The sequence below is a fragment of the Lynx canadensis genome, chromosome B4 (assembly GCF_007474595.2).
Source record: "Lynx canadensis isolate LIC74 chromosome B4, mLynCan4.pri.v2, whole genome shotgun sequence".
In the NCBI taxonomy this organism is placed as follows: domain Eukaryota; kingdom Metazoa; phylum Chordata; class Mammalia; order Carnivora; family Felidae; genus Lynx; species Lynx canadensis.
The window spans coordinates 60,312,480-60,331,557 of NC_044309.1; the positions used below are offsets into that span (position 1 = coordinate 60,312,480).

Below are 19,078 nucleotides of genomic sequence, written 5' to 3' on the forward strand. Positions count from 1 at the left end.
AGAATCAGAAACAGGCTCCAGGCTCTGAGCCATCAGCCCAGAGCCTGACGCGGGGCTCGAACTCCCGGACCGCGAGATCGTGACCTGGCTGAAGTCGGACGCTTAACCGACTGTGCCACCCAGGCGCCCTCTATCTCTTTTTTAAGCTGGTCACATATTCCTGCCTTCAAAATCTGAGCAAGACCAGCTCTATATAATTGAATGCTACTTATGTGAAAGAAAGTCTCTGGATGTTTACAGGGTCACTTTGCCTTTACTAGGATAGCAAATAAATTACTGTGGGCAGCAATGGGGATTTTTCTATTGTGCCTTGATCATAACTATAAAATGAAGTGCTTTGTCAGACTCAGAAAATTGATTCCTTTGTGAACTGAATTGTAATGCTTTGGTCCTTTATTTTAATTACAAGGATTATATATAAATAGTATGTGAGTATTTTAAAAGTTTCTGGTGTAAATGTATACAGGCAAAGGATGCACCACTAGTCCATGGAAAACACTGTTTCACTTTCAAATATTGACATCACAGGGATAGTCCTACGTGTTTTTCCAGCTATCCTACCATGTGCAGGACATTTAGAGTTATTGGCAGGACAGTTAACCACCTTGCTTTTAAAAGAACGAAATGTTATAATTTAGTTAAGCACATAAGTGACTGCCTGAATCCAGAGTTTCTTTTATTACCAGGATTCAACCCACACACAATTTTAGTTTCTTTCCAAGATATTCTACTTAGAAACAGTGGCACCAGAGGCACTTATTATCAATCCTTATTACTATTATTGTTATTTTTAGAACTTCGAGTCTGCAAAAGTCCAGCAGCCTGGGCAATCTGAAGAAAGAGTCATCAGATGGGGTTGGTTCTGTTTGTTTGTTGTTGTTGTTGTTTTTTTTTCTCTTGGTTACCCTGAGAAGAAAATCTTCAGGGTTCTTCATATTTTCCATTTTGCAGATAAAACTCTTTTAAGAAGAGCTTGTAGTTTCTCTACTGAAAAATTATTAGATATCACTGTTAATGGTGAATATTAAGAAATATGAATATGAAGGATTGAAAGTAGTATATAAAACAAAAAAATGAAGACTTTAATAAACCATTACTGAAAATAAATGAAACTGAAATTGTATAGCTTTGAAGTAGATGTAAATTTAATTTATGGAATTGTATGTGACACATTCTCAACATATAAGGGATTCCTGTAACAACCTTAAAATATTGTTGTTGTTTTGAACAGGATACAGAGTCTGTCCAGAAGCCTTCAGAGGTAATTTTTATGTCTAGATTATAATACAAATATGTTTGAGACTTCTAATACCTGTGATTGCTTAAATGCCTCCAAAAAACCAAAACTTAGAATCTCTAAAACATGTTAAATGAAAGAAGCCAGACACAAAAGATCACACATGAAATGATTCCACTTATGTGAAATATCCAGAATAGATAAACCCATAGAGACAGAACACAGATTGGTGGTTGCCAGAGATGGAGAGAGAGGAAGGGAAGCTGCTTAATGGGTAAGGGGTTTTATTGAGAATGATGGAAATGCTGTGGAACTAGGTGGATAATGGTTACACAACACTGTGATTGTACTAAATGCCATCGAACTGTTCGATTCAGAGTAGTTACTTTTTATATTTCACCTCAATAAACTGTTGTAAAAAACAAACCAAAAAACCCCAAACACTCAAATCAGGCTGTTGATGTTCTTAATGGTCATACTTTGACTTCCTTAGACCTCACAAAAAGTCCTTCTTAGATCACCAGTCTTAGACCAGCCATTCATTTACTATAGCCACTGTCTATTTACAGCAAACATTTTGGTGGGTTTTTTTTGTTGTTGTTGGTTTGGTTTTTGTTTTTTGTTTTTTAAAGACATTATCAACAGGGGCTCTGGTTCTTCTTTCCTCTGATTTTTAATCATCAACTTTGTAAAGGGTAGAGAGGCTACTGGTTCTGGTAGAGAGGCTACTTCCAAGTGCACTCTCTTGACTGTTGGCTCTTAATGCCTTGAGCCATATGTAGGTATCATTGATGAGACACAGACAGTCTCTACAGCTGTGATTACAGTCATTCTCTGTCCTTTTTGTCTTTCCAGTTCAATAAATTATTAAGTGATTTTGACATCAGTAATGACACAGATAACAGAATCACTGAATTGTAGCACCTACAAACTTGTAGTTACGATGAGCAGTAGATATGTAGAATAAAATCACCACCTTAAAGCCTGTGTCCCCTCTTCCCTTTCTCCACCTCTGCAATAAAAGAAACAGAGGGCAAGAGATTTTAGAGAAATGAAAACATGCAAACAAAAGCATCTTTGTTTGGATAATACTACAACAATATAATAGATCATATTTCTGTAACTGCATATTCAAATAACCAGAAAGCTCAAAAATAAACAGTAATTTTTTTATTTAAAAATTTTTAAGTTTATTTATTTTGAAAGACAGCGTGAGTAGGGGAGGGGGGAGGGAGGGGGGGGGGGAGAGAGAGAGAGAGAGAGAGAGAGAGAGAGAGAGAGAGGGAGGATCCCAAGCAGGCTCCGCACTGTCAGCACAGAGCCAAATGTGGGGCTTAAACTCACAAAACCGTGAGATCATGATCTGAGCCAAAACTGAGAGTCAGATGCTTGACTGACTGAGCCACCCAGGTGCCCCAAAAATAAACAGTACTTAAAGTATAACTTAATAGTTAGATTATGGGGCGCTTGGGTGGCTCAGTAAGTTAAGCATCCGACTTTGGCTCAGGTCATGATCTCACAGTTTGTGAGTTTGAGCCCCGTGTCGGGCTCTGTTCTGTCAGCTCGGAGCCTGGAGCTTCCTTCGGATTCTGTGTCTCCTTCTCTCTATGCCCCTCCCTCACTTGTGTTCTGTCTCTCTGTGTCTCTCAAAAATAAATGTGAAAAAAAAATTTTTTTTTTTAAATAGATTACTAAGCAGGCTCAGTTGGTTAAGTATCTGACTCTTAGTTTCAGCTCAGGTCATGATCTCACAGTTCCTGGGATCAAGCCCCATGTCAGGCTCTGCACTGACAACATGGAACCTGCTTGAGATTCTCTCTCTCTGCCCCTCCCCCACTCACACTGTCTCTGTTTCTCTCTCTCTGCCTGCCCCATTCACATGAACTCTCTCTCAAAATAAATTAAAAAAATAATACAAGTATAACTTAATTACAGTTCTTCATAAATACCTTGAAATATTGTGGACAGCCCAAGTGGCTTCTAAATCAAGGAAGAAAAATTTAATTATAGCAAGTTTAGTTTTGATGTTAAGTATATCTGCATAGTCTTCGAAAATTAGTCATCCGTGTTTGGTAACTTGCAGGCAAGATATGAATATATTCCAGAACACCACTTAAAAAAAATATTTAACAGTCACTGATGGTGTCTTCATTTTATTATTAATTCTTTGAGAAGAGGGGCACCTGGGTGGCTCAGTCGGTTGAGCGACCGACTTCAGCTCAGGTCATGATCTCACGGTTTGTGAGTTCGAGCCCTGCATCAGGCTCTGCTGACAGCTCAGAGCCTGGAGCCTGTTTCAGATTCTGTGTCTCCCTCTCTCTCTGCCCCTCCCCCACTCATGCTCTGTCTCTCTCTCTCTCTCTCTCTCTCAGAAATAAATAAACATTAAAAAAAATTTTTTTTAATATTTAACAGTCACTGATTTTGTCTTCATTTTATTATTAATTCTTTGAGAAGAATATTTAAAATAACTAGAGTAGAATCTCTTTATACTGCTGGTGTAGAAGTGGGGTTAATGCCTGCTTTGTAGAGTGATTATATTATATTGGGCTTCTACTGATGCAGTTATATTACAAAGACTGAACTGTGTTATAGCCAAATATGTGTCATAATTGTTAGAAAAATAAGAAACCTACTGGTGTTCTGGTTATGTAATATCTTATTTCCATGTCCTTGAGGGGAATAAGGCAAATAAAAATTGAGAATTTTTTTTACAGTGTTGTGTTTTTTTTTTTTAATTTTTAAAAATGTTTATTCATTTTTGAGAGAGAGGGAGAGAGAGCGTGCATGTGCGAGCAGGAAAGGGCAGAGAGAGAGGGAGACACAGAACTCGAAGCAGGCTCCAGGCTCCATGCGGTTAGCACAGAGGCTTGAACTCACAAACTGTGAGGTCATGATCTAGGCCAAAGTCAGACACTCAACTGACTGAGCCACTTAGGTGCCCCCAAATTTTAGGATTTCTATATCTTAAATATTTCAAGTCCTAAGCACGTGAGTGATGACCATGTTTTTGTTGCTGCCATAGCTGTTGTTTTCTTAAGTAGCTTTCAGCATTGACCTTTTAAACTTATAATATTTGTAATCAATCTGTTAGTTCCATCATTCTTCAAAATAAAGTCAAATATGTCAAATATCAGATGTTGCACCCGGCATGTGCTAATAATTATGCAAGTTAGTGCTGTGTTACATTTATTATTACTTCTCTCTCAGGATAAAACTCCAGCAGAAAGCAGCCCATTTGGAAGCCTCCCTCCAAAAGCTCCAGGACATGATGCCTCCATGGATGACAACCCCTTTGGCACTCGAAAAGCCAGATCTTCCTTTGGGCGTGGCTTTTTTAAAATAAAAAGTAACAAGAGGACAGCAAGTGCCCCCAACTTGGGTATGTGTGGCCAAAATGCCTTTGCTTTAATTCTTTCAGAATGAGGAAAAGATCGATCTCTTCCCTTGTTCATCTATTTGTGTGTTTTTCTCTTTCTCAGAAATGAAGGTGAATGACTTGGGGGAAAAGTTAGGAAAAAAAAAAAAAAGGCTTCCATCGGTTGAATTCAGTGGTAAAGATAGTTCTGGGTAGGCTCTCACCCTGCTCTCCTTGTTGGAGCATAAACGTAGAGGAAAGACCAAAAACACTGATGCCCTCTGACTTCATTGTAAACAGCTTCTCATCTGTTTTGAAAGTGGGTAGATTAACCCCATATTGAAACTGCTAATGGAGTCTGCAACGTTGGAAGCACAGTGTGGTGCTTGCCTTTCCTCCCACTGTGTGTATTTTGTGAGTAGGAGTTTGATCCGTGTTTCATTTTGCCATTCTCCTGTGTTCTCTCCATTGGGCTGCGTGTGATTGTGTGCGTTGTTGGGATATCTGAAGATCGTAAACGAAGTGCCAGTGCACCCACCTTAGGTATCGTACCCCTGCATGCCAGCCTTTGCCAGTGCTGTCCTCCAAACTGAGCTAATCCTTGCCCTGGGCATCTGTGATCTCTAGAAAGCGAGCTGGCAGCAATCAGGAAATGTAGTCCTTTACTCCAGAGAGTTCCTTCCACCTCCTGCTGAAAATTAGGACTCTCTGTAGAGCCTATGCTTCCAAGCCTAAATGCTGTTTTAACCCATGCTAATGACACCTCGCGAGGGGCTCTGGGGGGACCTGGAAGTGCACACAGCACCCCTCGGAGACCAGGGCAGGACTGTCCTGCATCATAAATTCCAGCCTTTTCACCCTTCGAGTGCACACTGTCTCACACTAACTCCCAGGTCCCAGCAGTACCTCCTTCTCCATGTTTACGTTATCCCCAGAGAGAAATGTTTTCAACCAAATAGAGAAGTCTGTAGAGATGTTGAAAATGGTTATCTCAGACTTACTTCATTCGGGGGACATCATTCCGACATTGATTGCTTTGAAGATGGAGGTGACGTTTAGTGACACCCAAAGGAGCTCTATGTGATATCTGAGGAGTCACCCTCAAAGTGATTTAAGGAGAGGGGAGGCTCAGTAGGGAAAAAGCATCCGCAAGACAAAAAATAAGAATAGGATGCTTCTTTTTTTTAAAATTTTTTTTTTCAACATTTATTTATTTTTGGGACAGAGAGAGACAGAGCATGAACGGGGGAGGGGCAGAGAGAGAGGGAGACACAGAATCGGAAACAGGCTCCAGGCTCTGAGCCATCAGCCCAGAGCCTGACGCGGGGCTCGAACTCCCGGACCGCGAGATCGTGACCTGGCTGAAGTCGGACGCTTAACCGACTGCGCCACCCAGGCGCCCCTAGAATAGGATGCTTCTTAAATGAGGGTGAGTTAGGCAACATTTTCAGGCATGCCAGTACCCATGATGGCTTTAGGGTTTCAAAGGCTCCTTTGGATTTTGGTTTTATTATCTTGCGTAGGTACCCACATGCCTCTTCATGTGGGTCAGTAAAGGTAACCTCTCTCTTTGTAGTCTTACATTTCTAGGATAAACATGGGATAAAATCCAGACAACTACTTTCAAATTTTTTTTGCATCTTTCTCAGAAGAAATAAATTGTCAATGCTAAGAGCTGAGTACTGCTTATTATAACCTATAATCACAGCTGTGCTTCATAGAAAAGTCAATCTCTGCAACTTTTTATCTTGCTGAAACATCGTTCCTGTGATTTGTGTACAATTTTTACTTTCCTGAAAAAGCATACAGTCTCACATTGAGGAAACAGTACCCCTTGTGTTTGCTAGTGTGGGATCATCCATGAAGGGACAGCTGAATGAATTAAGCTAGTTAATGCTCAGAAACTGAGGAGTAGCAAATTTGGGTTATTCTTTCAAGGCAGAATCAACAGGCACTGATTTTATATCTAAAGAAAAATTTATGCCTATCAGTTCATTCTTTTCTCAGCACATAACGAGATAAATAGGAATACATCTCTTGCAAAAGAATTGATGGAAATTGGTAACTGAGATTTGATGTAAATGGCAAAGGAGAGGAGGGAGTGAAAAGACTATGACAAAGAGTTTGAACTGGAGTAAGAGGGAGAATATTAATTAGTATTAAGGAAATATTTAAAAAGCAAATTTAAGAGAAGACTCAGGAAAATTGTGTGGTTTGTTGAGTTCAAGATGTCCCTGGCACACCAAATTGGGAGTATCCATAGATGTTCATATACGGAGCCTGGGGAGAGAGATTAGGTCCACAGGTTTTGATACCAGCTGTTTATATATGAGGGAAGCCATCATTTAGTGCTGAGTGTGGAGTGGGTGAGCTTGTCTAGAGATCCTACTGAGGGGACGTAGAGCAGAATCTTGGAGTGAAAGAGGAAGAGAAAACAGGTGCTACAGCAAAGAAGAAACTATCAGATGGCAGATTTGGGAGAGTGTCATAACAAGAAGGTGAAGGAGATGGTGATGTTGAAGAATGTAGGAGGGAGTCCACAGTACCAAGTGCTTTGCGAAGATTGAGAATGATTTCATTATTAATTCAATCACTCGAGGAAAGATTATTACAATCCTCTCATACCTTTGAATCTCAAAGAGGCTATCACTTGTAAGTTAATCTATACACAATATCATACAAAATATTCTACATACTGTTAATTTATACAGAACAGCCAACAGAGCAAAACATACATCTGTGTTCCATTTTTAGTATTTGTAGGGTGCTATTTGTAAATCACTGATGAAAGAACAACAGAAGAAGAATGTATAACAATTGCTAAAACCAAAAAGGTTAATAACATTTAGTCACATTCATTCCATACTTAAAGCTCATTGAGTTTGTATTCTATTCTTGGAATAGCTGAAACAGAGAAGGAGACAGCTGAGCACCTAGATCTTGCTGGTGTATCTTCCCGGCCAAAAGATGCGCCGGGAAGTAGTCCCTTCCAGATATCTCCGCCATCGCCAGATTCCAAAAAGAAATCCAGAGGTATCATGAAACTCTTTGGAAAGTAAGTAACAGAGCACACAAATGGAGTGGGCTTTGTATTATATGTTGCTCAAATGTAGGAATAAATGGAAAATTGGCGGGAAAGAAGTGTGAAACTTTAAGTCTTTTGTGTTCCCTCTATGGAAGGAAGATTGTGATCTGGAATTCATTAACTCATTGGGTCTCAGTTAACGTTGAAATCCAAGTATCTGTTCCGACCATACATAAGCAATGTTCTGATTAAAGTCTAAGGTCTCTTCAGGTCTCATACAAGGCAACGTGGTATTGTGTCTTCTGTTCAGACTTAGGAGAAGTCAGTCAACTACATTCAACCCAGATGACATGTCTGAGCCTGAATTCAAAAGAGGAGGAACAAGGGCAACCGCAGGGCCGCGACTGGGTTGGTCTCGAGATTTGGGACAGTCTAACAGGTGAGAACAGCCGAATGAATGAACTTTTTACATGTCTACTTAAGTGTCATGGCCGTGAACACCTGCGATGTTAGTATTGTCCCTGGGTTGGATGGTGGAATCCATTGCTTACTGTTGTGCCTAGCGAAAGGGTCCATCATCTTTATAGGGCAGTGCCATTTGGCATTGGTTGTTGAAAATCATGCAGAAGATGGGGGGCTCTGTGAGCTAGGGGAGGGACCAGTGCTAAAGTGTCAGCAACGTCTCGGTTGGAATGATTTTTGGACTTAAATTTGACAGAGAAAATAATTACTGTAAGTACTCTAAAGCACAACTCTGGAGAGATGGGATAGCATAGTGGTTAAGCTCTGGACACAGACTGTTTGGATCTGATTTCTGGGCTTACCACTTCCTATAACCTGGGTCACCTTGAGCAACTACTTCCATGCTCTGTGCCCTTGTTTCCATGGTGTTAATTAGTACATTCCCCAAAAGGTAATTGAGTTTATATGCATTAAGTATCTGGCAAATGGTAACTGTTCAAGCAACATTAATTGACTAATGGATTCTGTGAAAGCACCTAAAGATGTAAATTCTATCAGAATTACTAAATTTATCAGGACCTTGTGATGTTTTTTCTGTTAAGACTCTGTGAACTTTTCCTTCACTCTTATCCCAATTTAGGGCTGGTTTGAGATTACTACACTGACCTACTAAGAATAAAGAGGGTGGGGTTGGCAAACATCTAGTACAAATCATTGATAACTAAATCTTTTGATTGTGATAATGGGCTAGAAACCCTTTAAACATGGTCCCTCCCACTCACGCAGAAGACTGGACACAAGTTTCATCAAGGAGGAAACTCTGGCTTTCTTCAAATACTGGAGTCTCGTTTGCCATATGTTCTCTTTGTACACAGTAGAGGACTTCCTTGTGCTTTAAAAAAAAAAAAGTCTTGTTTATTTACACATTTTTTTTCAAAGAGGAATGCACTATGTGTCAAAGTAAAAAACCAAAAAACCCAGAACTTTGCTTTGATTACATTTTTCTTTTGTCATTGTTTACATTTTTCTATACTCAGTGATGGCATATTGCTCTCTTCCCATTGGTTACCACCTGGAGAGAAACCGTAATTCTGCTAAAGTTAACTCAAGTTAGACTTGATTTCTTTCAGTCTAACCTAGTGTTTTCTGTTTTGGAATTCAGTCTTCAAGCAACGTTGATTGAAACTAGCACAGTGACTTGACTTGTTCTTTCAACTTGGTTTTCTTCCATATGACACGTTCTTGCACAATCATATTGAATCTTTTGTAGTTACATTTGAAATAAAAACCATGGTCTTATGAGGTAACTTTTAACTCCAGTGCCATTTCCTCCTCCAAATATGTCCTGAAACTTTCCATGGTCAAATGGGTACCACCAGGGAATTCCCATGTCAATTCGATATATAGTTGTTCAGTCTTGATGATAAGTCACAGGGTTGGCCTCTGAATTGTTTTTCATGCAGTTTTTCCTTTTCCTACAGTGACTTGGACATGCCATTTGCCAAATGGACCAAGGAGCAAGTTTGCAATTGGCTTGTGGAACAAGGCTTGGGGTCCTACCTGAATTCTGGAAAGCATTGGATTGCATCTGGCCAAACACTTTTGCAGGCTTCTCAACAAGATCTAGAGAAGGTGACTATTTCTCTGTTTGTTTAGACAATGGATACTGAGAAAGAGACTATGAATGTAGGATTTCTAGAAAGGGGAGTGGGTGGAGCCAGTCAGTACTCTTGAAAACATTTATGTTTTCTGCTTCACACTCTTTTTTTTAATTTATTTCATGGACTTAACAAGAAGTACCGGTCTTAATGGTTCTTTATGAAACATGTAAGCCACTGGGCATTTTAACGATAAATAGTTGTATAGACATAATAATAAACCTTAAGCTCATATTTCTCAAAATCATTCTGTGGCTTAGCATGGGCCCCACTTCTCAATGTAACGTATGCAATTCAGCTTTACATTAAGGGGGAAAGAAAAGGAGCCTTACATCTTATGTCTAATTATTTAACATTTCTTCCTAATTATTTAACATTTAGTACAAAAACAGTAGAATTTTTCTTTTGTGTGCTGTAATCCCAGTCTTGCGAAGGAAGGAGCCTAGTAGGGAGTATAGCATGCCACTAAACTAATTGCAGTGGTCTTGGCTTTCTAGAGGGCTTTTGTTCAGCGACATCTCACTAGCCTGAGTTAGTACACTGATTTAATGTGATTGTTGACTCTTTAACACTAGCTTCCCTTGGGGAGAATTTGCATTTTTTGCCAGTGGTATCCAGCCCATATTGACAGAATTGTAAAGCTGGTGTTTCTGTTTATTATTTCAGGAACTTGGAATTAAGCATTCACTTCATCGAAAGAAACTCCAGCTGGCACTGCAAGCCCTGGGATCCGAAGAAGAAACCAATCACGGAAAGCTGGATTTCAACTGGGTCACTCGTAAGAGGGTTCATTCATTTATGAATGAATGAATGAACGAACAAACGAATGAATGAAAAAGTAAAGCTGCTTTTTCTTTTTAATCATAAGTACAGGTGTTGTGTGCCTCACTAACAACACTGATTTCTCTCCTTTAGGGTGGTTGGATGATATTGGTCTCCCCCAGTACAAGACGCAGTTTGACGAAGGACGAGTAGATGGTCGAATGCTCCATTACATGACTGTTGTAAGTGATTTACTCCCAGTTTTTTTTTGGAGGTGGGGAGAGGTAAAATTGTTTTTCTCTGAGAAACACAGAAATAGAGTGAGTAAAATACATTGTTTTCAAAATGATTCCACCAGGGTTTGAAGGTGTTGCCTTAACTTGAGAAGAGCAGTAATATTTCCTGTTAAGTTGAAGTTGTAGGATTTGATGATTGCAACACCACTGGGAAATTTGAAACTCTGATTTAAGCTATGTGAAACCTAATCTAAACTAAGCTGTCCATGGGGAACCTGGGTGGCTCAGTCAGTTAAGTGTCCAACTCTGGATTTCTGCTCAGGTCATGATCTCACGGTTTGTGAGATCAAGCACCATGTTGGGCTCTGTGCTGACAACACAGAGCCTGCTTGGTATTCTCTATATCCTCTCTCTCTCTCTCTCTCTCTTCCTCTCAAAATAAATAAACTTTAAAAAAATAACTAAGCTGTCCAGAAAGTTGATTTTATATATATTCAACAATGTACAATTGAGGTGCACACTTTGCATAAATGTTCTAGTATGTGAATTATATGTAATAAAGATGTTTAAAAACTAGAATGTAGAGTTTTGAAGCACTGGCAATTTCTGAGTTACACATGCCTATATGCAGTATCCACTCAGAAGAGACCGTCCTTCTGACCTGACATCTACAGAGACTTGTCTTCTCTCCTCCCTTCCACTTTTGAGACTATTACCTGAAACTTGCTTCCTTTCCCACTTCAGCTCCATTTGACTAGGGCAGGAGTTACCAGGGTAAAGAAGAAGTAGGGTGAGGTAGACCACCTCTGATTCCTTCATTATTGTTTCTTATTTTTAGCCTTCCATCCAAGAGGTGGAAGGACTTGTCCCTACTTTACAACAGTGGGGAGAGACAGATTCCAGGAGAACCTATTCTAGATTCCATAGGACTATTAGTGTACTATTACATTAGATGCTTTTATTTAAAGGGGCCTTTTGTCACCTGGGCTCTGGAACCATCTACCATAGTATCTTCTTTAAATAAGTTGAAATTTTCAAACACCAATTTTTTCAGGATCAAATTTGAGGTTCATCTGATGGGCTTTGTTTTCTTCTGTGTCATTGAACCCAAGTCCATACCTTGGTGGGCACGTAACGTATACCTGCTTGCAGTAACACCCAACATGTGGTACATTGAACATTTACTGTGTACCAGGCACTCTCTTGCAAGCACTATACTCATATTAATACTCAAGTCTCAGCAGAACTTGAGTTAGCACTCTTCTTGTCCCCAGTTTTTAGACGAGGGAGTGAAAGAACTGAGAAATTGAGTAACCTAGCCAGCTTTCCACAGCTAGAAAGTGGTAGAAAGTCACAGAGCATTTGAACCCAAGCTTTTTCCAGATTCCTGCTCTTAATGCTCAGCCTAAAACAAATTTAGTAAATTCTTGCCTGCCCGTCTAGGTATAGGTTTGTTCCTGCAGGAATGCGAGCAGATTCAGGCTTAAAATCACAAAGGAAGTGCATATAACTTTTGTGGCTATAAAAGAATATATTATCCTAGAAAATTTGACCCCAGGAGTTCTAAGTCACAAAAAATCTGTTTTTAATGTGGTACCCTGGGTTGGGTCCTGGAACGGAGAAAGGACGTAGTGGAAAAACTGGTGAAATTTGAATGAAGTCTGTAGTTTAGTTATCATTTTTTATAATCTATGTTAACTCCTTCGTTTTGATGACTATGTCATGGTTATATAAGTTGTTAACATAAGGGGAAGCTGAATGAAGGATATATGGGACTTTGCTCTGCTTTGATAACTCTTCGGTAAATCTAAAATTACTTAAAAATGAAAGCTGTTTTTAAATCTAAAAAAAGTCTGGTTTGATTTAAAAGAAAATAGCCCCTACTTTTAAAATCCCTTAAGCTAAAATAATTAGCCTTGTATATACATTTCAATCATTATGCATTTAAAATTTTTTTAATCTGGTACTTTAATTAGTTGAAAATAGCCCACCTGGGAATGTTTTGAATGGGTGTCTCGCTCTTAGATTAAAATATGTGAAATGCTCTTTCTAACTTACCATAAGGCATTGCCTTTAAGAAATTTATCCAGAAAATTTTCAGGGAAAAAATGTTTGCTCAGTTAGTAGCCTTAAGAATTTTAGCTGATTGTCTAATATTTTTATTTAAAAACTATTTCTGTAATAGATCTGCCTCCCCTTCCACCCCCCCCCCCCCCCCCCAAGAAGCATGCTATCAGTAAGGTGTGCCTAAAATGGATGTTATTCTTGTTTTATTTTCTGGGTGTGTTTGGAAGTAGACTGGTGCTTATCTTGACACTGCCCTCCACATCACCTTCTGAAGTAATTTGTTTTGGTGTGATTGGTATGTTTGAAACATTCCCAGTAACCACAGACTGGCGAAAGGTACCCTTTTAAGGAACTGGTGGTGCTATATGTTGCTACTTACAACTTCCTTTTAACTCTCACCAAAACCTTTGCAGTGATCAACATAAAGTTTCCAAAATTATTCACAGCGTCTGCTAGTTAAAGCATAATAATCCAGAACTAGAGATTTTTTGAGGCTGGGGGAATAGTATAGCAGAGACATTCCTCTGGTTTTCCCTAAAACGGTGATGTGCCTTAGCTCAGAAAACCAAGCTGTGATCGTCAGTGAACATCATGTGCTCTTAACACATCACTTCAAAGAGGATCACTTTTTGCAGTGACCCAGCAGGTGCTTTTCAAAAATGTTCTTCAGAGCTGTGGGGTCCCATGGTCCTATCTCAGAATGTCTGGAAGAGAGAGAAACAGGTAGAAGTTGGCTTCTGTTGGAACATTAATTTTTTTTTTTTCTTTTTAATGGGGTCCTGGAGAGGATTTTGTTTGGAACAGGAAAAAAGGTTTTGTTACTAAATAAAAGGTTTGAAAACACTGACAAGCACTGGAGGCATTTTGGTTAGGGGGCTTTTCTACTTTTGCTCAGGTTTTCTGAGATTTCCCTGAGAAGACCCTTAGAGCTCAGCGAGTTCCTCTTTTTGTTCTTTTTTGCAGGATGACTTACTGTCTTTGAAGGTTGTGAGTGTGCTGCACCATCTCAGTATCAAAAGGGCTATTCAGGTCCTGAGGATCAATAACTTTGAACCAAACTGTCTGCGGAGGCGGCCATCTGATGAGGTAGCACCTGGGGTTCAGATTTATTATACAGCCTGCACTTTCCATGTGTGAGACTGTGTGTGTGTGTGTGTGTGTGTGTGTGTGTGCAGAGCAAACACCCATTTCTTTGTGGAGTCTGCAGGAGAAGCTTCCGGTTTCCACAGAGCTTCCAATCCAACCTCATTACCTTGTGGGGCTTTGTTTTCCTACCTTCCTTCCATTCCCCCCATGACAGCTCCACCTGTGTAACTAAAACACAAAGATTGTTTAATTACCCTTCCTCCTTTTCTTGGGTATATTTTTCTGCTTCCTTAAGCCACAGAGTTAAATATCACTACAAAGACTTGGTTTTCTTGAGGCGCCTGAGTGGCTCAGTTGGTTGTGTCCAACTCTTCAACTCTTGATTTCGGCTCAGGTCATCATGTCACAGGTCATGAGTTCGAGGCCCATGTTGGGCTGTGTGTTGATAGCGTGGAGCCTACCTGGTACTCTCTCTCCCTCTCTGTCTCCCTCTCTCTCTGCCCTTGCTCCCCCCAAAATAAATAAATAAACTAAAAACAAAAAAAAAAAGACTCGCTTTCCCTAAAGCACTGCTTTATTAGTTTGTAAAAAAGCTTGAAACCATAACATGGATGCCTTAAAACAAAATTCAGACCAGTAAATACCTTTTCACTCTTTCTGTAAACACTGAGTGGGACATCAAGTAACTGCTCTTTGCAGCAGACTTTTTAGAATTTGAAGTTTTAATGTTTGGAATCCCATCGTCAATGACTGAAGCTCTTGGTGTTTGTTCTCATAGAATAGCATCACCCCGTCAGAGGTTCAGCAGTGGACCAACCATCGTGTGATGGAGTGGCTGCGCTCCGTGGACTTGGCAGAATATGCCCCCAATCTCAGAGGCAGTGGTGTTCATGGTGGGCTCATGGTAAAACTCTCTTTTAATTTAAAAATTGACTTCTTAGCATTTTCTTTCCATTAGTCTCATGAGTAGGATATTATCAGTTTGCTTGTCATACCCTAGAGTCACCTAACCGAACCCTCTGGTACCATTTCTAGTGAGTCTTTACTTTCTGAGCATTTTTTCCCATGGTTTTTCTTTATGTCATATAACTCTAGACCAGATTTAAACCTGTTTCTCATTTATTGTCTCTTATGTTGGGTAAGGGACACTGGCCACTGGCCCTCATATGATCATGTTTTGAAACACCTACAAACATACAGATTGTATTTCTGCACGTTGATGTTGTGCAAGGAGCTGGCTTCCAAAGGCATCCCAGAGACCACTTCAGAGAGCTAGAAGCCCTAACTTTGGTACTGCCTGGGTGTCAGGACCAGCTCTACTTCTCACTAGCTTAGGCAAGATAAAGAAAAGGTGTGTGGCTTGAAGATCGAGGTTCATACTCGGTCTGTCTCACTGGGTAGTTGAGGGGTCATTGGTGATAACTAAGTGAAAGAGCTTTGCAAATTATAAAGCACAGGGCAGACGTACATGGTTTGTGGTGCCTTAAACAATCTTAATGTTTCTTCTAGGTTCTAGAACCTCGTTTTAATGTAGAAACAATGGCTCAGTTATTGAATATCCCACCAAGTAAGACCCTCTTGCGAAGACATTTGGCCACTCATTTCAACCTTCTGATCGGTGCTGAGGCCCAGCACCAAAAGCGTGATGCCATGGAGTTACCAGATTATGTACTTCTAACAGCCACTGCCAAAGTGAAGGTTGGTCCGAGCTTGTGCCTTCTAATAATTGCTTAAAGCAAAGACTAAAGCGGGGGCTAAGTTTTTACCCATCTGGGTCAGGCATTTTTGTGGGGTTTGTAAAGTTTTGTGGATGAATTGATAGTCCGTCATTTTTCTTTTTTATTTTAAAGTTTATTTCTTTTGAGAAAGAGAGAAAGAGCACAAGTGGGGGAGGGTCAGAGAAAAGTAGAGACAGAACCCCAAGCAGGCTCTCCAACATCAGTGCAGAGCCTGATGCAGGACTTGAACTCACGAACTGTGAGACTACGACCTGAGCTGAGATCATGAGTCAGATGCTTAACTGACTGCACCACCCAGGTGCCCCTGATAGTGCATCCGTTTTTTAGAGTAAGAAAGAAAATGCATTTTTGAAAGTTTCTTTTTGGGGGCTTCTTTACTCAAATCATTTATTTTATTAGCGTTAACAGTAACGAAGAGTATGATGTTGGCATGCAGTCAGTACATTGCAAACACAGAGAGTTTGCAACTTGGGCTCAACTATCGATTGCAGTTGTTCTGTGGATAAATCCATTCTAAGAGGAGGATTTCTTCTCACACAGGTTCAGCTTGTCTGGCTTACAGTTGGCCAAGCTTGAAACTTAGAAAAAGATACTTAAGAAATGATTCAAGGTAGACCAGCAGAGAATGACTCTTTCCAGATTGACCCAGATTCATGGGTCATACCAAATTCAGATTACTTTTTCTTCTTTTAAATCATTTCTCAGTGGGCGGCACCTGGGTGGCTTAGTCGGTTGAGTGTCCAACTTCTACTTAGGTCATGATCTCACGGTCTGTGGGTTCAAGCCCCATGTCAGGCTCTGTGCTGACAGCTCAGCCTGCTTAAGATTCTGTGTCTCCCTCTCTCTCTGTCTCTCCCCTGCTTGCACTTTTCCTCTCTCTCTCAAAACATAAAGATTTTTTTAAAAATTAAAAAAAATCATTTCTCTGTGCACTCTTCTGTGTCTGTTATCTCAACCAACTTAATGTAGAAATAGGGTTTATCAGCTTCACCACAAATATGTACCAAGTTCTTTATGTACATACATATAATGTTTTGTTGTTGTTGTTGTTTTTTATTACCTCCTCTACCGTCCTGACACTTTCTCTTCAGCTCCTTTTCTCCCTTAAAAGATGTACTGGATTTGAAACGTCTAAAAGGTTCTGTTGTACCTAAATTCTCAGTATCATGGGGCACCTGGGTGGCTCAGTCGGTTAGGCGTCTGACTCTTGATCTCTGCTCAGGTCATGATCTCACAAACTGTGAGATCGAGCCTTGCTTTGGGCTCTGCGTTGACAGCATGGCGCCTGCTTGGAGTTCTTTCTCTCCCTCTCTCTCTCGCTGCCCCTCCCCTGCATGCACTCCCTCTCTCCGTCTCTCTGTCTCTCTCTCTCTCTCTCTCAAAATAAATAAAATAAACATTATGAAAAGAAAATTCTCAGCATCAGCCTGATCACCATCTGCTTATGGAATTTCTCTTCCAAGTATCACTGGAAGTTCTGTCTCCAAACGAGTGAGGATTCTTCTAACAGCCACCAATCCTGTTACGGAAGCATAACAGGCGTCTACGATAATCATAGCTTCCCCGAAAAGAAAATACAAGTCAGGTCCATTTTCTTGTGCTCATTTTAGATGGGAAAACCTTGCAAAATTGGATTCATCTCTGAGACATCTCATTGCATGAAGTCCTGTTTAATCAAAACCAAGGCTCTTGACATTTTTGACTTTTCACAGTGACTACCCAGCTAATTGGTATGAATGAGGAGAACAAGCTTAGTCTTCTGAGCTTCATAATAAGGATTAGTTATCATACTTGGGTGCGTCAATCATACACCCAGGATGCTTTTATGTTTGTTACACCAATGGAATCATCCGACTGATTTTCTCTGTAGTTGGAATGCATAATTACGCATGTTATTGATCTTTTGCCACATGAATTTTATGAAATCCCTGTATGTTTGCTCTTCTTTTAAAGCCAAAGAAACTGACCTTCAGCAATTTTGGGAATCTGAGAAAGAAGAAACAGGAAGATGGGGAAGAATATGTTTGTCCAATGGAATTGGGACAGGCATCAGGAAGTACATGCAAGAAAGGATTTAAACCTGGTTTGGACATGCGCCTGTATGATGAAGATGAGTTAGACCGGTTAGAGCAGGTAAATGCAACACTGTATACGAAAGTTCCTCCAGCATTGAAACACTAAAATGGAAACTTCATGCACTATGTCTACTAATCAGTTTTTCCTCAAACACCATAAAATAAAGATAATGATAAGGTAATAGTCAACAACTTCCAGATTGCTTACTATGTTTCAGGCACTCTCCTGAGCACATAACATATATTAACTTTCATGGTGACCCTAAAACCTACAGAGCATGGTTATCCTCATTCTAGAGAGAAGGAAACCGAGGCACAGATTCAGTAACTTACCCAAGATAGAAGAGCTGCTAGAAGATCTGGGATTCCAACTTGCCAGGCCAGCTCCAAAGCCTGAGCTATTCACCTATGTTATATCGTCTCTGTATTAAGGAAATCTTTGTGTTAAATCAAGTCAGAAATACACAGCTGTTAGCCTTTTCAGTATGAAGTCATGGATTTGAATACTACCCTTTCAACACCAATCCTTTGGTGTCATTGTCAACATCAGAGCATTGCACTATATGTGGTAGTCTTGTTTCATCTAGTATTTAATGTCTGGTTACAGTAACGAAAGGAGGTTTCATCAGAAGTGTTCTGTTGTGGGGCACCTCGGTGGCTCGGTCGGTGAAGCATCTGACTCTTGATTTCTTTCTTTTTTCCTTTGTTTTTTAGTATTTATTTATTTTTAGGAGAGCACAGGCAGGGGAGGGGCAGAGAGAGGGAGGGGGACAGAGGATCTGAAGTGGGCTCTGAGCTGACAGGCTGACAGCAGCGGCCCAATATGGGGCTCGAACTCATGAACCGCAAGATCATGACCTGAGCTGAGGTCAGACACTCAACTGACTGAGGCACCCAGGTGCCCCTGACTCTTGATTTCTGCTCGGGTCATGATCTCACAGTTGGTAGGGTTGAGCCCCACATCGGGCTTTGCGCTGGGGGCATGGGGCCTGATTAGAATTCTTTCTCTCTCTCTCTCTCTCTCTCTCTCTCTCTCTCTCTGCCCCTCCCCCTTCTCCCTCCCTCCCTCTCTCTGTCCCCCTTGTCCTCCCTCCCTCTCTCTTCTCTCAAAATAAATAAACATTTAAAAAAAAGAGAGAAGTGTTCTGTTGCACCCATCCTATTCAGTGTCACTCGCGTTATTCTTAGACTTTTGCTCACTTTGCTGTGCTTTCTTTGAAATTGGGCAAATGAGGAGGTCATGTTATGGTATGTTCTTTGCAGATGGAAGATTCAGAAGGGACAGTGAGACAGATAGGTGCGTTCTCTGAAGGCATCAACAATCTAACGGTAAGTCTATAAAATGAGTTTAAAATGTTAATTCTCCAAGATAT

The 19,078-nt window shown here is 40.3% G+C and overlaps 1 protein-coding gene across 8 annotated transcripts in view; it reads left to right on the plus strand.

Moving 5' to 3' along the window:
* Window positions 1-19,078, plus strand: part of PPFIBP1 (PPFIA binding protein 1) — a 117,458-nt gene that overhangs the window by 96,210 nt on the left and 2,170 nt on the right. For 4 of the 8 annotated variants that reach the window (XM_030322041.1, XM_030322040.1, XM_030322043.1 and 1 more), the window contains 14 exons: window positions 795-855; window positions 1,232-1,261; window positions 4,448-4,619; window positions 5,106-5,138; window positions 7,500-7,650; window positions 7,931-8,059; window positions 9,564-9,714; window positions 10,407-10,518; window positions 10,656-10,744; window positions 13,769-13,891; window positions 14,670-14,795; window positions 15,401-15,589; window positions 17,584-17,763; window positions 18,969-19,034. In XM_030322041.1, the coding sequence (XP_030177901.1) occupies window positions 795-855; window positions 1,232-1,261; window positions 4,448-4,619; window positions 5,106-5,138; window positions 7,500-7,650; window positions 7,931-8,059; window positions 9,564-9,714; window positions 10,407-10,518; window positions 10,656-10,744; window positions 13,769-13,891; window positions 14,670-14,795; window positions 15,401-15,589; window positions 17,584-17,763; window positions 18,969-19,034 (1,612 nt within the window). The remainder of the gene's footprint in view (window positions 1-794; window positions 856-1,231; window positions 1,262-4,447; window positions 4,620-5,105; window positions 5,139-7,499; window positions 7,651-7,930; window positions 8,060-9,563; window positions 9,715-10,406; window positions 10,519-10,655; window positions 10,745-13,768; window positions 13,892-14,669; window positions 14,796-15,400; window positions 15,590-17,583; window positions 17,764-18,968; window positions 19,035-19,078) is intronic. The other 4 variants (XM_030322044.1, XM_030322045.1, XM_032593939.1 and 1 more) reach the window with 1 other exon arrangement.